This window comes from Rhipicephalus sanguineus, chromosome 2 (assembly GCF_013339695.2).
Source record: "Rhipicephalus sanguineus isolate Rsan-2018 chromosome 2, BIME_Rsan_1.4, whole genome shotgun sequence".
NCBI lineage: Eukaryota > Metazoa > Arthropoda > Arachnida > Ixodida > Ixodidae > Rhipicephalus > Rhipicephalus sanguineus.
In genome coordinates, this window is record NC_051177.1 from 175,805,404 (window position 1) to 175,823,334 (window position 17,931).

A 17,931-nucleotide genomic window follows, 5' to 3' on the forward strand; every position below is an offset into this window, starting at 1 on the left:
CTCTCTGTTTGATAAACAATCGACGGCAGGCCCGCACGCGGGAAGATGTTATCGCATGCGCTCTCCGTGCGACGGCGACAGACTGCTGGCTCACTTCTCCGCTTCAGCCGCGTTCGTCGCCGGTGCTCGCGAGCTTTTACCCGCGGCTAGGATGCGCGGGGTGATGTTATCAATTTGGACTTTATACGGAAAATTACGGCAACTGGGACGGCAAAAACCCGTCGAGAGTGTCCATATAATTGTTATCACAAAAAAAATTGAGGAGCCATTCCACTCTGTGAAGTCGATGATAAGCGAAGCTGTTTCACGCACGGCACAGAGGTGACATGGTGGAGGACAGTTTGGTATGTAAGGTCCAGGTTGTTAACGGCCATGCTGTTAAAGTTCAATACGCAATATTAATGCGAATGCCTTAGATGCTTCATCAAACACGAAAATTGACCGTCGGCAGCATCAATCGATTGATGCAAAGAATAATCATGTGATGGCTTCATCATCACGTCACAGATCGTCAAATCTTGTGACGTCATCATGGCGTCATATATCGTGATGTTACTTGATGACGTCATCACATGACATCGTCGCTTTGCACTGCTTCCGTGATTGGTGCGCCGACCAGGGAAGTAGTGTAAAACCAGGTGAGGTGCAGAAAGCTTGCATAGAGGAAGGGGGGGATCAACACATCGATCGATAAGAAAAAGAACCTGGCTTTTGCTTTGGGGTTGTCTTATAAAGAGGGAATGCATTAGGGACAGTGTGACTCTTTGGCATTGAGGCACTGTTGTACGTCACGGCGTTTGTCTGCCACGTCTGCTGATAACCACATAGATGTATTTAGAGTGTTATTTCATAAAGTGCAATTTTACTGATCCGGTATTCTGTTTATTTGCTAGTGTCGAAAATAATCACCGAAGAGGTTAATCCAGAACACACAACTGCATGAGCCTTTCTTTTTTCATTAGTGAGTGAAGTATGGAGTTCTCCTGAGATGATTCTTTCCATGAGATTTGCAATGAATCGAAATATTTCTAGCTCTTCATAAGAGCCCCATAATAATCATTCAGGTGCTTGAATGCTAATGCAATTTGCTTTTCTACTGCACTCCAAGATGTAGTATTAGCTGCTCCAGACTGCTCCCAGATGCAAAATTATCTGCTCCAAAGTGCTCCAAGATGAAAATTTTGCTGCTCCAAAGTGCTCCAAAATGGAAATTTTGCTGCTCCGAAAATTGCTCCAAATCGGAAGTCCTCGGTAGCATCACTGAACTATGGATAGACTTGCTTCGTTACATACTGCATGACGTTCGATGGGAGCGAAGCTATAACAAGTTAAATACTGCTATATTGAGAATTTTGTTATGTTGAAGTTTGTTAAACTGGTGTTTAACTATACATCATATTTACTCATGCAAGACCAGTGGTACTTTCAAGGTTAAAGACTTATGAAAACAATTTCACTGAAGTTTCAGTTTTGAATGAATTTTTTGCTGTAAAAGTCCGTACCATTGAAAATGTTTTACTTTTGAGGGGGATCTGAAAGCATGAATGTCACAGTAGAAAAAAAAAAAACATCCTTTGAAATCTGCTGTTGAGTCGGTGAGCTTAGGTGATGACGGAAGTGGTGCTGAGAACGATGATGCTGAAGAGTGAAGCGAAACTTTAACAATATTGCCGAATGTGAATAAACGTGTGTTCAGTGTTTAGGCCCCTGCCTGCATAACTTAGCTGATCCTTCACCACCTACTGCCCGGTTCCACCGGGTAGTCATGTGCCATGCTCTCATGTAAGATCTGCACCCTGCCAAATTTTCTCAGAACTAAAATTGTGGATTTTAAGCTAGTAAATGTGGTACACTAGAGATGTGGTCCTATATTATTCATTATCAATGGCTTACAAACTATGCTTCAGGCCTACTGGGCTTCCTGTGGCTAGCACTGTGGTACTTCCTAGCTTTCGACGATCCTGCCCACGACCCAAAGGTGTCCGCCACAGAGCTTCGCAAGATACAGGCATCGGATGGAGCCGGTCCACTCAAGGCCTGTGCCACGGTGAGGAACTGTGCATTTGTTTCTTGTACATCCTAACGTATTTACTCTGTTGTAACGCAAGGGGCGACTCCTCAGTCTGTTCACGAGAAAGAACTATTAAACCATAATTGTAATGGGAGGGCCTATGGCATGAAACCATTGCATTTATTTATGAAGTGTCACAGCCAATAAAGTGCGCTTTTTGAGCAGTAAGGTCACTGCACGCGTCTTTGTCAAGGGTCCAGTGCTCGGTGAAATTCTCTTTGTGCACCTTCAGTTCTGTTGAGTTCCTTATGCGTAAACATTTCTTATACAATGAAGAACTTTGCCACCTTCTCCTCTATACTTTGTGACAGTCATGGCAAGGGCTCCAACCAGAAAGTTTTTACAAATTTCATTTAACTGATTGCTGGAGTTGGAACAGTTTATGACTTCCCAGGCTCCAATTTTCTGAACTTAACAAGTCTTAGATGCACTCTCGAGTAGGTTTTCAGCATTCTACGGTTGATGGGTAAGAATATGAGCCATTAATAGCCCATAAATATAGAAGTTTAGTTATAGAAAAAGTGGCGGTACAAAGGCCTACATTTTACACAATGTCATGATAAAGAACAAAGCCTATGCATGTCACTATAAAACTGATTATACATTTGAAATTAGCATAAAGAGCTCCATATGTAGCCTAAGTTTCATTGCTCTTGGGTGAATATTAAAAAAAATTTCACCATCTCCCACTAAAAGGAACCATGTGGGGAAGCGAAGGAGCGCATGGGTCGACTTGAAGTTCCGTTCATCACGGGCACCTTGCCCGATGTTAACGCGTCCTGGCATGTGGAGCACACCATGAATTCACTGTAGTTGCTGTTACTCGTCCCGCACTCTTGTTGGAGCACGCCACACGGGTTCGTCACGCGTTTGCAGAATCTCGTTCCCCAACGCCATCACGTAACCGCTGAGAGAGTGTAAGGGGGAGAGGCCACAGCGTCTTACCCAGCCCCTTACACAGTCCCGAACGCGCTAGCGCGTGCCAGCACACATGGCTTTGTCTGCGTTACGCCAAGCTAGGACAGCATACGGCAGCCCGGGCCCCTAAAGTGCTCTGCACGTATCATCATCAAGGCGGTCGAAGAACAAGAGGAGAAGACTTGTCCTTGGTGCGAGCGCGCGCTCAAAATATGTTACAGATGGCTATGGTAGGTTTTAGAAAGCGGACGGTCGCCAATGGAACTACGGACAAAGCCCAGCGCAAAAGCTGCTTCACATGTAAAAAAAGCGTCTTCAGGTAGCATCTTCCCGGATGTCTCCCTTATTTAAGTTATCAGGCATTAGCCACCTCAAGAAACGGTGAAGGAAACCAGTTAAAGCTTTCAGAAAAATATTTTAAGTGGGGTACATTGTGTTTGGAATTCATTTTCTTGTTTCTTGATCAATGTTTTTGAACATTGGCATTACAAATGTATTCTGAGGACAATAAAATTTCTTGATTACACAAAAGTTTTCAACATTAATTTTACCTGTTGCCTTTACTAATGACATGCAGTGGCTGTGAGTGTTCGGAACACTTGGAAACATATAACCACCAAATTGACCCCGGCTCAGCAGTTGCCTTATTGGTAGAGAACAATCTTGTTAGGGGCCCCCTTTTTGGTATCTCTGCAGTTACAGCAAACAATAAGGAATTTCAATCACTTGTCGGTAACTTGCTCTCCATTGTGTGCCAAAGCTCTTTGCAGCAGTGCAGCCTGTCTGGATTGCAGACAAAAAAATATTCAAGGAACTGCTGACTCTGCTGATTCTACTGACCTCACCCTAAGCAAGGAGCCATTCTAGCTTTTAATTGTTGGGTGTTTAAAATCTATTGGCTGGTGCCAGAGTGATCCTTTTCTTCAAAGCTTTATCATAAAGTTAGGAATAGTCAAGCTGAGAAGGAGAATGTTACAGGCTGCACTGTAGCGGAAGAAAACGACAGGATATACTTAATGAAGTTGAAGTCTATCGTCTTTCTTTGTCATACAAAGGAGGAGCAAGAGCTAAAGACCATGGTACCTGACATAGAAATGAGAGAAATCAGCCCCCTGAGCTTAGCGGAAAGGCAAGAGAACAGAGTACAGTAGAATTTCAGGGATACGATCCTGGCTGACACTAATTCGGAAAATTTTCCAGCTAAATTTTATTTTGTCCAATGGGCCGAAAATTCGGATGTTCGGGACAGTTTTCCACATAGCAGCGGGTGATACCAACTTTGGTACCGAAACCGTCGAGCGACAGTTGAGGCCAGTATGCTCTGGAACCTTTGAAAGTACGCGCACGGCCAGCGCACACACAGTCAGAACTGTGGTTATCATTTGCCACAACCGCTGTGGATGAAACTGTGGTCGCTATCGACATGATCATACATGGCGACAACGAAACTCTAAAAATACATGCGCATCCAACGCTCACCGAGTCAAAGCAACGCTGCTTACCGCAACCGCAGTGTACAAAACCGCGGAAGTTGCGATCATAGATAGGAACGACGTAGCTCTGAAAGCACGAGCATGGCCCATGCACATGTATTGAAAACTAGAGCTGTGCGAATAGCAAAATTTTGGGTGCAAAGCGAATTCAAATATTGAAGTGTGAGTGTGAATCGAATCGAATATTTCTGGAATATTTTTCGAATACTTCGAAAGTGAAATTGCAGAAAAAAAAGTTAGAGAGGATTCCTAAGCATATTTTTATTAGATAGCAACATGAAAGTGTTTCTTTTTGCTATGTTGATGATTAACTGGCAGGGTGTTGTTTCATAGTTGTCTTATCAAGAATGAGGCAATGTAGAGGCCGAATTCTATTTATGTACATGATTTGGTGCAAGCAAAGTGTTGCCGACAACACTTTACACGTGATAAGCAAAGATGCCATTTCCTCAGCCTGTGCTCCTCTTTCAACTCCTTTGGAAGTCCAACTTATGTGGCGAACAAGGGTGTGCTGCCTTCAAGTCCGGAGTTCCAAATCTGCCTCGTAGACGTCGATATATAAGAACATCTGAAATTTTTTATGCTAAAAAGCTTCGGCTTCCGATTTTTCGGACTTCCTGCCCAAATTTCAGGTCCAAAACAGCATTAATTGAGCCCCCACGTCTGCCACATCTTTCATCTCCATGTTGGAACCGGCGTTTTCTTGAGTTAATACATTTGCGACCGTAGCAGAGCTTGAAAGGCAGCTTTGCTGCAATACTGGGGTGTGATGAGGTGAAGCATATCGATAATCTAGGGACCACTTTCAATCGGACGATGACTGTATTTGTCTTTGGGAAGTTCGAATAGTTCGAATAGTAAAATTCCAGTGCGAATCGAATCGAATAGCGAACACTATTAGAAAAATATTCGAAATTTCGAATATTCGCACACCCCTATTGAAAATTGAACTACCGTTTGCCACAACCGCTATGCACGAAACCACGGTTGCTATCAACGCAATCATCAATAATGACTACGCAGCCCCTAAGGTACGCGGCTAACGCAGGGGTTGATTAAAGGCAATAAAGTCATAAAAAAGGCACAAAGTGTTCCGGCGTTACTGTCGTTCACTTATGACTGTGGTAGAGCAGACTTCAACACTTCATTTACAGTTGGCCTCAAGCAAAGCTTTTACGTGCGCGTTTGTGGCAACCAGCTGCACCGTGTCTTATCGATTCATTCACATGTGTCCCAGAAAGACATACGCGAGTTCTTTCGACGAAAGTGAATGTTTTGTGTATGTCTTAGTTTGAGGACGGATTTTGCTAGTGTTTCGATGATACTACAATATTTCGGGTGATACAAATATTTTCGCTTACTTTTGAGATTTCATATCACTGAGATTCTGCTATTGTGGTGAGCGTGCATATTAGAGCATGTTGCTGTATCCGAAACCAGTTTCGCCTTGTTTAGACAGCCAATGTGATACTCGCATACTTACTGCTGCAGAAACAGGCACTGCCTTGGCGTGCAGTGTTCACGTCAGCACCTGTGTGGGCCCTCGTGGCAGCCCGGTTCTCCAACCTGTGGGTCTCCATGCTGCTGTTCACCAAGCTGCCAGCATACGTGGAAGGTGTCCTGGGGATGTCCCTGAGTCAGGTGTGCCTTAATCAAAAACGGCGGAACTGAAAAGCAAAACTTTTTCAAACTTAATTAAAGAGACACTAAATTAATTTAACTACTAAATTATTTTTGAGAAATTTATTGTTGTCAACGTCACCATTGTAAGTTAATTAATAGAAGAGAAAAGAAAGGTGAATGGTTGTTTTTAAATTTTTATGCATGCAGAAACCTCAGCGCCTAAATGTGACTGAGACGTCACAGATTTTAAAGCCTTTCTTTTTGGTAATCTGGCCACATTGACTCTGTAAAACTTTCCTAAACTTCCTGTGTAGTCTCTGAGGGTTTAAAAAATACACACTTGCAGCATCTCGCATTGGCTCATAGAAATGCAAAGGGAAATTTAAGTGGATGAACCAACAGTTTTTTGCCAGCAGCGCAGCTATCCAAGCACACAACCTTCTTCATTTAAACTTGATAAATGCAGTTTATTTCTTCTCCATTTTTTTACCTACGTTGTTTCTTTAGCTTTGTTTGGTTCTTTCTGCACCCATGCCATTCACGTCTTCACATTTCCTGCTTTTCCCAGAATGCCAACTTCAGTGCTCTCGTGTTTGCCTTCACCATCGTGTCAATGCTGGGTTCGGGCATGCTTGCAGACTGCCTGCTTCGTTGCGGCCTGCAGACCACTCTTGTCCGGAAAGCCTTTCAGCTCACTGGTGAGTATCTGGACGGACTTGTCTCCTTAAGGGAAACTGGCTGCAGAGACTAAAAAAATCTTCGAAGAACATTTTTTTCATTGCACTTTAGAAATTTTCAGCTTTCATTGCACATTTGCCATTGCTAATTTTTGTACTCGTAAGACCAGTACTTTGCCACAATATTGTTTTACGCAGCAGGTACAAGCTAAATGTCGGCCGAACTTGATGCTAAAATGGCACATTTTCTGTGATGCATGTGTGCTGCTTCAGGTGCAGTGGCGTAAAAGTTTCATTCTAGTTCGAAAGAACTGTTTTCCTCCTTAAAGTTCCTGCAAGATCAGGCCCCATCTTAAAAGTGCGCTACAAAGAAAAGTGTCAGAGCGTGATCTTATTCATTACTTGGCACACAGAATGAGCGCGCTTCATAATTTGTGGAATTTCGAGGCCATCGTCTGCTTCGTGCTGCACACTGACATAAACCATTTTGCCCCGGTGTCATTGTCGCAGTGTCGAAAGCATAACATGAATTCCACGTGTGGCATGAGTTTAGTGCGAAAAGATATGCTGCTCTGACCCAGGCAGCACACTGGCATTGGAGCAATCTTGGCCCAAGGTTGGCAAACATTGGTGCAAATATTGGTCCTACATTGGCTTTCGGGATTTTACTACACCTAAAGGGGCCCTGCAACACTTTTCCAAGTAATTGTCTAATGGCTTCATTAAAAGGGCCTTATGAATGAAATGCCGCCAAAATTTTTAGACTCCGTTAAGTACGAGCTGAGTTACAGAAATTTTCCGCACGCTTTAAGCGCTTTCCCTCTCTTTTTGTACCACCGAGCGCACTGAACGCTATGCAAGGAGGGGGATGACAAGGGGGCAAGAAGATGGGTCCCTTCGTCAGCGCACGTCATTACCTGAGCATTTTCTTTTTATTTCTCCTTTGAATGTGCCGCGCACTTTCAGTGTGATCGTGAGCGTGCGCACGGGTACATGACAGTATCCCACAGCAGCCACGGTAACTATGCAGCTCGTTATGCTGAGATCAGCCAACGGCAGTGGACTTGCACATATGGTGCAGTGATTTGGGTGTATGGCGTCATTTGTAGAGAAAAGAGAGAGCAATTTCTAGCTGAGTTTGAGAATGAATTGTAAATTCTAGGCCACGTGCTGCGCTATAATGTTTGGCTCACGTGTTCTCAGGAGCCTCGACTACCGATCGGCATCGTTTTCTGACCATGATGAAGAAGTGTTGCAGGGTCCCTTTAAATGTGTGTTGGTCCAATATTGAAGCCAATGATGGCCCAATGTTGGCAAAGATGGCTCTAGCCATTATTTTCCATCAAACATATCTCCAATATTGGCAAAGATGGCTTTAGCCAACATTGTCCGTCATACGTATCACCAATATTGTATAAATATTTGCAGCTCCAATATTTTTTGCTAGCGTTTAACATCGCTTCTTGCCCGCCTTTCCATTGACTGTGTTTCCATTACTGTGTTGACTGTAATGTAATTAAAAGCATGTTGTCCATACTTCCATCTTTATGCAAGCAGCAAGAATAACCAGTGTAGAAAAGCTGAGAGTAAACATAAGTTTGTTTTACATGTATACAGTAGAACCCCGCTGATACGTTTTTTAAGGGACCGTAGGAAATAAACGTAAGAGACGGGAAACGTAAGAGCCGAAAAATAGGAAAAACGGCAAAATATTTAGTGGTACAGAATTTTTATTTCAATTCTTACGAGCAGCACGAAAATTGGCGCGCTCAGCCGCGATCTAGTCGATGGACAGAAACGCGGAGCTTAGGACGGCCTTATCCACAGAAATGTAATCAACGTATGTGATTTTTTTAACACCAACAGCTGTAGGCATGAAAGAACTAAGCACACGCAATCACGACCGGCGCGGCGAGTCCGACCGCGAACCGCACGCACGACCATGCGAGCTCCGACCAGCTCGAACTCCTCCCGTTCTCCGACAAATAACGATGATGATGAGTCTATGCCAACGCGATGGCAGAAGTGAATGCCAATCTCGAAGGCCTTGCTTTCGCAAGCAATTACGTCATACACGTCATGTTTGTGCAATGCAAATCTCAGAGGCTATGCTTTTGTCAATAGTAAATGCCAATCTCGAAGGCCTTGCTTTCGCGAGCATTTACGTCATACACGTCATCTTTGCAATTTGAATCTCGAAGGCCATGCTTTTGTTTGCATCAATTGAAAGATTCTGTTGCTTGCGCCTCTCATGCGGCTAATATTACGGTCAAATGAGGCCAAGCTGCGTGAAAATGCGCCATGGCCGCTCTCTTTGGTAGTCACTCGGTCGGCTCCGGGCACACTTCGCGACGTATCATACGGGAACGGTCCGACAGTTACGACGTAACAGCGGGGTTCCCAATACATTGTATCCTATGGGAGCTATGCCGGGACCGGTGGAAAATGACGTAACAGCCGGGAAAACGCAGCAGTGAGGAACGTAACAGCGGGGTTCTACTGTACATATAGATAAGATACTGCAAGTTATGGAAAGAATCTCGCGGTTCATTGTGTTGACCAATTGTTTGCGGACGACAACCGCCTAAAACAGACACTAATTGTCTTATTATGTTAGAAATCCTGGAAAAGGCACCGCTCGCAAGCACACACAAAACATCTCCTTGTTAACGCTTAATTGAGTCGTCAGTTTACCATTGGTTCAAAAGGGAGTGAGTGAAAAGCAAAGTGGTGATACAAAATGATATAAATGAACGTCTACACTTGAACAGGCACTCTATACACCTGAAATCCATATCTGCCTAGAACTACTGGAAACTACATGGCCTATTTATTTATCACACAGTGACTGCAAAGCTTGACTGGCTGCAATAACTTCACATCTGAGTGTTACAAATCCAGCATTTCCTTGTGCGAAACGATCGATGAAGGGCAAATGAAACACGGGCGTTTAACTGACACACGACGTGGCACATGAACAAAATAAAATACAGTCAAACCTCGTTACAACGAACACCACATTAACGAACATTTCAAATTAACGAACTTTTAAGAAATCCCGTGCCGACTGCTTATAGTTTCAATGTAAAAATATTTAACTACTACGAACTTCAGAATAACGAACATTTCAGAATAACGATCGTTATTTAATTCCCTTGTAATCTTAACAACACCTCAGTACTACGAACTTATATCCCGAAATGCGAGGATTCTTAGATTTCAGTGTATCGGTCATGGCAGTCGAAGCTGTAAGGTAGCAGACGACGCAGCGCGAAGAGCGGACGCCCTCCCGCAAAAACCTGAGATGGCGCGGGAGGAGAAAGACGCGGGCGGAGAATTTTTTTTTTCCCCTCCGTTGCGGAGGCGACAACGCATCAGGTTTTGTAAAGGCCCAACCGCATGCATTGCACGCGACTTTCGAGGCGAAGGCGGCTGCGACGAACGGGCTGTCGCGACGGGAGCACCCACATGTTCGCGACGAAGTGTCACGGTTGCTCGATTGAAAACTATTGCATGCGCGCAGGCAAATTACGAAAAAGAATTACAGAGTTGATGAATGACGACATGCCAAATTTATTATTGTCTTGTTTGAGATAAGGATGCCATAAAAGCGTTTCGTGACTTTCTTTTTTCGCAATCTTATGTTTAACCGCGGCAGTAGTATTGGTAGTATTTGCTGTGATCCCATGGGGCGCCCGGAAGCGTACGCTGCCTACGCTACGTCGCACTTTGCAAACTGCGTTATGTTGGGGTTAGTCCACGAGGCGCATCTCGACAACGTTTCCTCTTGCTGTCATAGAACGTTTAAGAAAAGCCGCAGCGCCTCACATCGTTGCTTCGCAGGGAGAAGGGCTACCTCACACGACGACGATGTTGACATTGCAGCAAGCTACCGCCAATGCAGCAAGCTACCACCGAAACATCAAAACGAACCGTCGATCAATATTAACGACAAAATACGGCCGCTGCCTCGCTCTCCGCGTGAGATGGGGCTGTAAAGAAGGTAGTCTATAACTTGCATTCCTTGAAGTACGCGCCGATTGGAAGCATCACGAGCAAATTGCAACCGAAGCGAGGGTCAGAGATGCCGCCATTTTGCCGACATCGTCATGCTCACTTCCGGGCGGCAAGCGATGTTTTCTGGCTTTCCAGAAACCTGCGACGCGACAAGCGACGGCGATGGATGGCCCTCCGCGGCAGCAAATCCTGTCGGCTGTCGCTCAAAACTCGCGTGCATGCAGTTGGGCCTTAAAGGATTGCAGCGATGACATGGACGACGATGTCACGGTAGCACCCGAAGATCGCGACGAGTCCGTGTCGGCCACAGATGCGTTGGACTACTTGAGGAAACTCCACTTATTCACAGAAAAAAGCAGAACAGCGACCGAAGCGGCGCATAAAAATGCGGACGGTCTAGAATCGTTCGTGAAGCAGAGTTTGTGCTGCACCCGTCAAAAAAACGATCACGGACTATTTCAAATAAACGTGCCTTGTCTGTCGTTCACGTGTGCATTGTTGTGAGAAACGAGTTCAAAGGACGTACCGTTGCAAAGGTAGGACGTTTGCGTTACTGAAATTCTATTGTTATGGTAAATTTTTGGTCTTTCACTATAACGACCTTTCAAAATAACGAACATTTTTACGCGGTCCCCTGAAGTTCGTTATACCGAAATTTCACTGTAAACATATGTTGACAACTTCGCTACTTTACTAACCTACTGCAATGCATACAGGAAAGCCCACTACATGGGTATTAACAAACGAAGAAATGTAAAGAAAATGCGTGGTAATGCAGACACTAGTAAACGCCACACATATTTTACTTGTGATAAATTCAGAAAGTAACATGCAATGAAGTAAATAAACAACTTATTGAACGCCATACAAACACAAAAATCCAGCGAAAGCTTTGCAATTTGTCAGAACACGTCGAGGCTCATCTGCGGAGGGCTCGTCAAAAATCAAAATACTTTTTCTGAAGAAGCACAGGGCAGCTGCTTTCTCATTGTGGCTTCGCTGTAGAATCGCATCATGTCCTGGTATCCGAGTCCGTTTTTTTCCCAATGACTCCGGACTGACCGCAGAAGGGCGTGTGCCTGCCGATGCCCAAACAAAGTGAAGTAACCATTGGCCGATTAACAAAGGATAGCCGCCAGCCCAAAGAGACCGAAACGTGTACGCATCGTCCCAGGCCGCTTTGTCGTCTCCCTCCCTCCCTCCTTCCCCAAGGCTTTGAAAGCATGGCACTGCTGTTGAACTGTTGTTTGTGGAGAAACCATTGAGTGACAAGTGCTTTGATGACCAGCCACCATCCTGCTACACCACTGCTGGTAGGAGAGGGACATAAAATTCCTGAGCAAAACTGCAGTTGTGCGGTTTCTGCGGTCTCCCGAACACCAATAACATTTAGTTGAAGTGAACGCATCTGGTTGCATGAAGTGTTAAGACTGAAATTATAAATGATTGCTCCTTCCAGAATTCCGTGAGTGATACCGCAGTCTTGGGCAGCACAATGCTGTAGCGCACGCACAAAAAAAGCTATGATCCTGTTAACCAAGTACTCGTGTAGCAAATACAAAAATACGTGGTGCAGCAGGAAGTCACATGAAATGTTTTGAGTACTTGCCGCGAATAAAGCCTTCAGAATAATTTCGGTGCGCGTGCTCAGAAGCCGTGCCAGGGCTAAGGCCCATTGTGAAGCAAATAAGGATTCTATTCTACTCCACTCATCAACGTTGTATACAGCTTCAATCAATGTAAAGGTGGGGTTTTGGCGTTTTTCTTTTTCATACAATTTCAATGTATGCGCTGGCTGTATCACACAAGATGACTTTTTAACAAGCATTGCGAAGTTTGATTTTATTGTGTTTTGAGTTTTCTTTTTGATAGAAGTACGTAGTACTTCCAACAGCTCACATACTCAATTGAGAACTTGTTATATATTTTATTTTACATTACTCAACAACATTTTAAAACAAATTTCGTCGTAAGTATTTAGCATATGTTTTGTGCCCCACTGGATGTCAAGTTAGTAGTTCTTATGACTGTGCGGGCCATTGTTGCCTTCTTTATAGAATGGAAGTGCCATTTGTTGACTGCCAATGATGGGCTGTATTTGCCCTTCATACAGTGGTGGTGCCAGTATTGTATGTTGGCTGTGAATGATGGGCCTTTGTTGCCGTCCTAATATGATGGCGGTGCCGATAGTGCGTGTTGGCTGGCTACGATGTACCATTGTTGGCACCTTTTTTGTTTGTCTAGAATGGATATAACGGATAACAAGTTGCATACATATTTCGACTGGAAGAGAGTTGACCATATTACTGCGAAAATAGAACTTGACTGAACATGACTGATGCTGATTAAGATTAATTACTGAAAAATTCACAGATCTTCATATTACAACTTTCTCTTTTTTGCAATAGAATAAGGAGTGCCTTGGAGTAAAGTTGTGTAAACTTAGCACATCTACGAACAGTCCATCATAATTTAGGCTTAAAGGCCAACTCCGGCGATTTTTTGGCCATGTCAAAGTAATGGTGCTTTTATGTTCCTGAGACGCTCCTGTTACGGGCCCGATAGCAGAAATACTCGGCAAATTAGAGAATAATTTTAAATAAGCAAAACAGCGCAACACCGAAACCCAACCGAGTGTACTGTCTACGTATGACGTAGACGTTGTTACGAACGAACCGGAAGTCGTGCAAGGCATGCCGGTCACGCCGGCGCGGAGTATGAAAACTGTGACAACCGGGACAACCAGCGAAGCGCCGGCCAAACCAACGCTGTCTGTCGCCTTGTGCACAGCAGACGCTCGCTGTAGCCGCCTAAGCGCCGAGGTTAGCGGTGCCCTCGGCTGCGTCACTTCCGCCGCCTTGCCAACACTGACGTCACAGACGCAATGTTGCCAATAATTGTGGGAAGCCAGGAGGGCGTTTGCAGACAATCTTTAAAATTCATTTGCAAACAATCTGCGCATGTCTCAAGCCTGTAATTTGGTATAAATGACAGAAACGTGCAAAGGAACGTACCCAGCGAATTTCACTGAGATCCATCGACCTCGAAAAATCGCCGGAGTTGGCCTTTAAAGGGGATATACGAGAAGGAAGGCTGTTTGAATTTATGCCTGTGCTGCGAGGCATACTCCGGAGTTTTTGGCATGCTTTGTTTGGCACATGTCCAATGTTTGAAATGTTCTCTTGCAGCCAACTTTGGCGCCACACTGTGCCTTCTGTGCCTGACCGTGTCTGGAACAAACCGGTCACTTGTGGTGTTTCTGCTGGTCATTGGCAAGGTCACACTGGGTGCTTTCACAGCAGGCAATGCAGCTGCAGTGGTTGATATGGCTCCCATGTACTCGGGTATGTGGCCACGCTTATTGCACTTTCCTTATGCTGCACTCATTCATTAGAGTATCTCAGCCGGTGTGTGCATACTGGACGTTTCAGCTAACTTGTTCCAAGCTTTTAAAAAAAAGCTAAGTATGCATTGTTACTTGAATGGAACAAAATTTGTATTTGTCGCTGCCCGATTAAGCACCTGAACATATTTCTTCAATGTGACCACCATAAGTTATCAATTGATTACAACTTATTAGCCAATTTCTAAGTTTAAAAGAACTGGAAACAGGGGCAAATTTGTACGATTCCCTGATGATACTGAAGTGCAAGGATGTCCTTGCTATATACTCGTGCTGCGATTTTTCTTTATTTATTGTGAAGAGATAGTAAAATTTGTTTTTCTTTTTTTAGTTTTTCTTTTAGTTTTAATGATTTCAGCATGCATGCACCACGGTGTTGCCTTTGTGTTGAAAGATGAAAGCGGCTTGGTTGTCGAGAATAAATTTTAACGTGAAGTTAACACTTGTCCTGTAGGCTTTACCTTCTCATGTCACAGGGGTGAGACAGCTGTGCATATTGCGCATCTTTTATGCGAATCCGTTTTCCTGCGCCAAGCTGCTCCAAAAGCATAAAAATCACAGAAATTGCACCGGACTGCTCCAAAGCAGCCTCAAAAGCAACAATTTTGATGCCCATGTGAGCTTCAGTGGGGAAAAAAGGCTGAGTTGACAACATGATTTTCGAAGCAGCGCCAGGAAAACCAAGAAAATAATACGTTCGCAGAACACTTAAACGCACCCAAGCGTGAAGGCTCCCATGGTGCCGCCATAATCTCCTCTGGACTGTTGTAAATATGCGTGACCCCGCAAAAACGTGCTGCTGTGCTCCAAACGTGCTACTTCTACCCGCTAGGCTATGTGTTCTGGCGCTACTGTCGCTTAGCAAAAACCACCGAGTGGCATGCATAGCAAGGTTGACTCTTAGGTTCTTTGTTGCGCGTAGCGTGTTCGTTCGTTCACTGCAGTTTTTGTGTCAACGCGGCTGTGTGAGGTCACCTACACGCGCGTTTGCCGTGGGCGAGTACCTTGTTGCGTCAACGCGGCGTCAACTACCTTCCTGCATGTGACACATCTCTGCGATGCTCTAGCGCTTGGGTTCTCAAACTGTGTTCTGCGGAACCTAGGGGTTCTGTGAAGGACATCTTAGGGTTCCGCAATCGGCTAGAATGAATGCAACCCGCTCCCGTTTTACCCCCATTTGCAACCAATTTATTTATTTAGACAAGCAAATTTGCATTGCATTTTGCATTTAACAAAGCCATCGACTCTGCATCCGCACATCGGGTGTATGTGGGTAGCGAGAGACCCATCCGGCACTCGTCGTCTAGTGCACACCACGAAACTTGTACGATTCAACGGGCACCTCGGAGCTTTATTCGTTGCTCGTGGCGTGTCGGCGATCACGTGGCACAGTTTTCGTACGCGGTGATTTGCAACTGCTTGGTTTTGTAATCAGAACGTGCAGCGAGCGTTTTGGTACACGTAAAGGCGTCGCTTCGTGCCGACTGTGGGCTGCACGAGCATTTAGGCTTAGCTTTACGACCGGTGTATCGATCGACGGCCGTTTCGCTGTGCGACTGGCATGCCTCCTTTTTTTGTTTTGCAGAAGACTACACAGGCCTCTGTACGTCCGGCGCTTTGTTTACGTGAACACATTGCTCACACCGTGCGGTGCCTGAAGCAGGGGCGGATCCAGGTGCCAACTTTGGGGGGGGCGGTTCCTTCATCTGACCGGGGGGGGGGGGGGGGGGGAGTGATAGGGTAGGGATGAGGAGACAGACAGGCATTGCAGGCAGGGGGGGGGGGGCTGACACTGACTTTGGGGGGGGCGATCGCCCCTACCGCCCCCCCCTCTGGATCCGCCACTGGCCTGAAGCATGCACTGTATGGTCAGCAGGTGCTTTACACGAGTCGCGGGGTGGGGGAATCGCAGTTCTCATTTCTATATATTATCGGTAGTTCTACATCAACAGCGATGGTCTTCGACATTAAAGAAAAAAGAACAGGTCAACGCGGGCAGTGCTTATACTCTGGTTGCGCGCATCCAGAGGTGTTATCACCCCCCCCCCTTCCCGCCTCGTTTTCAATTGTCTTCGTGTTCAAGAAAAAGTGGGGGGTTCCGCGGTACTCTGGAAAATCCGTTGGGTTTCCCCAAGGCCAGAACTTTTGAGAACCACATCTTTAGTGGTTTTGCACGAGAAGGCGGCAGCAAACTGACGCGAAGCACGTTTGTGTTGTCCCCCAATAAACGCGTACATTACAATGGCGCTCTCTTACAGTACCATACGCATGCATTAGACAAGATAGTCTGTGCAGCGAGGCTTCTTGGCACCTGCGCTGCACTGTTGAAAATGGTCCCGCACGAGGTGGCAGTGAACAGTGGTGCAGCGAGCTTTTGTTGTCGTCTGTTAAAAGTGTGCAGTACACTTGATGTTAAGCCAACCGCGCAGCCGAGCAGATAGCCAAATGTTCTTATTGTGATGTTCTCCTGACCTACAGAAAGAAGCTCTTGGGAAGCTTGAAAAGCTAAATAAGCAGACATACTAAAAGCCAAAGCAGTAATATGCTAAATCAAATCACTGATCTTAAGCAGAAGCCTACTGCTATGTAACTACAGTTTTTGTGTAATTACATTTTTTAAAATTTTTGATAAGTGTGATGCTTTTTCAGTTTCTTTTTTCAAATGTTTGAGATGAGCCTAACTTCCACAACCCTTTTTCAATTATTTCATATGTTTGTTATACGTGCTGATAGGTTGCGGGAAATGCAAAAAGGTAGTGTAGTTCATACTTGGCGATAATCTGTTAAAAAACTTTCTCCAAAGGCTGTTTCAGTGTTACATGTATTCTAAGCCAATTAAAATATGTACTTGTCCCCCCCAAGTTGCTAAAAATTTGTTTCTTCAAGCTCCTAGGACGACAAGTTAAATGCCGCTAACTGCTCCAAATCAAGGTTCTTCTGCTCCAAAATCAAGATTTTGCTGCTCCGAAAACTGCTCCCAATTCAGTTTCAGCCATCTCACCCCTGATGTCATCTTTTCTTTTTTGAGCTTATGTGCCATCATACAACTTTTAAAGTATACTGGCTTGACACCCAGACCTTTAATGGAGCACATGTAGAACTGATAAAAACAATTTTCTTTCCACGAAGGTTGCCATTTCAATTTTCATGTTAGGAAGTTCCTGAAGTGCAATAGTTCAAAAAAAATCACCGGTGATTATGATACTGCCTAATGCGAATTCTTAGCATAGCTTCGTGTTGGGGCAGCACCAACTGTGTTTGAAGTTATGGCTTTCCGCAGTCGTGGCCAGTGCTCAAGTGGTACGCGTTCGCTCTCTTTCGCCCTATCGGCTACGTCAGGCCTGCATGGACCGCACAGCATAGTCCCATCAAAAGCTGAAAGAGCGGCCTTTCTAGAGCCCATTCTAAACTCTCTTGGGGCAACTAATACAGGTACACATGCAAGGTATCCACTACGCCGTAAATCATAATTTTTGTGAAGTAGGACAACACCCACTACGCCATTATTCATCTTTCTGTGGATAAGCGAGGTACCCGCTACACATCGGTAAGCTATTATGTGCACTTTGTTGATGCTGCATGTGGCTGATGACGATGATGAATTATGGCTGAGCACTTTGCAGTCGGTGCGAAGCATTAAACCACACATTCGTTGCACAATTAGCATTGTGTGATGATTGGTTGTTATTTTCCTCTCCTGCCACGCTATATTACAAAAGGTAACAGTAC

General features: G+C 44.9%; 1 protein-coding gene across 1 annotated transcript in view; it reads left to right on the plus strand.

The window, feature by feature from the left end:
* Positions 1-17,931, plus strand: part of LOC119383872 (sodium-dependent phosphate transport protein 3) — a 70,936-nt gene that overhangs the window by 32,127 nt on the left and 20,878 nt on the right. Inside the window, exons 5-8 of the mRNA XM_037652148.2 lie at positions 1,908-2,047; positions 5,974-6,123; positions 6,674-6,803; positions 13,988-14,143. Coding sequence (XP_037508076.2) covers positions 1,908-2,047; positions 5,974-6,123; positions 6,674-6,803; positions 13,988-14,143 — 576 coding nt within the window. The remainder of the gene's footprint in view (positions 1-1,907; positions 2,048-5,973; positions 6,124-6,673; positions 6,804-13,987; positions 14,144-17,931) is intronic.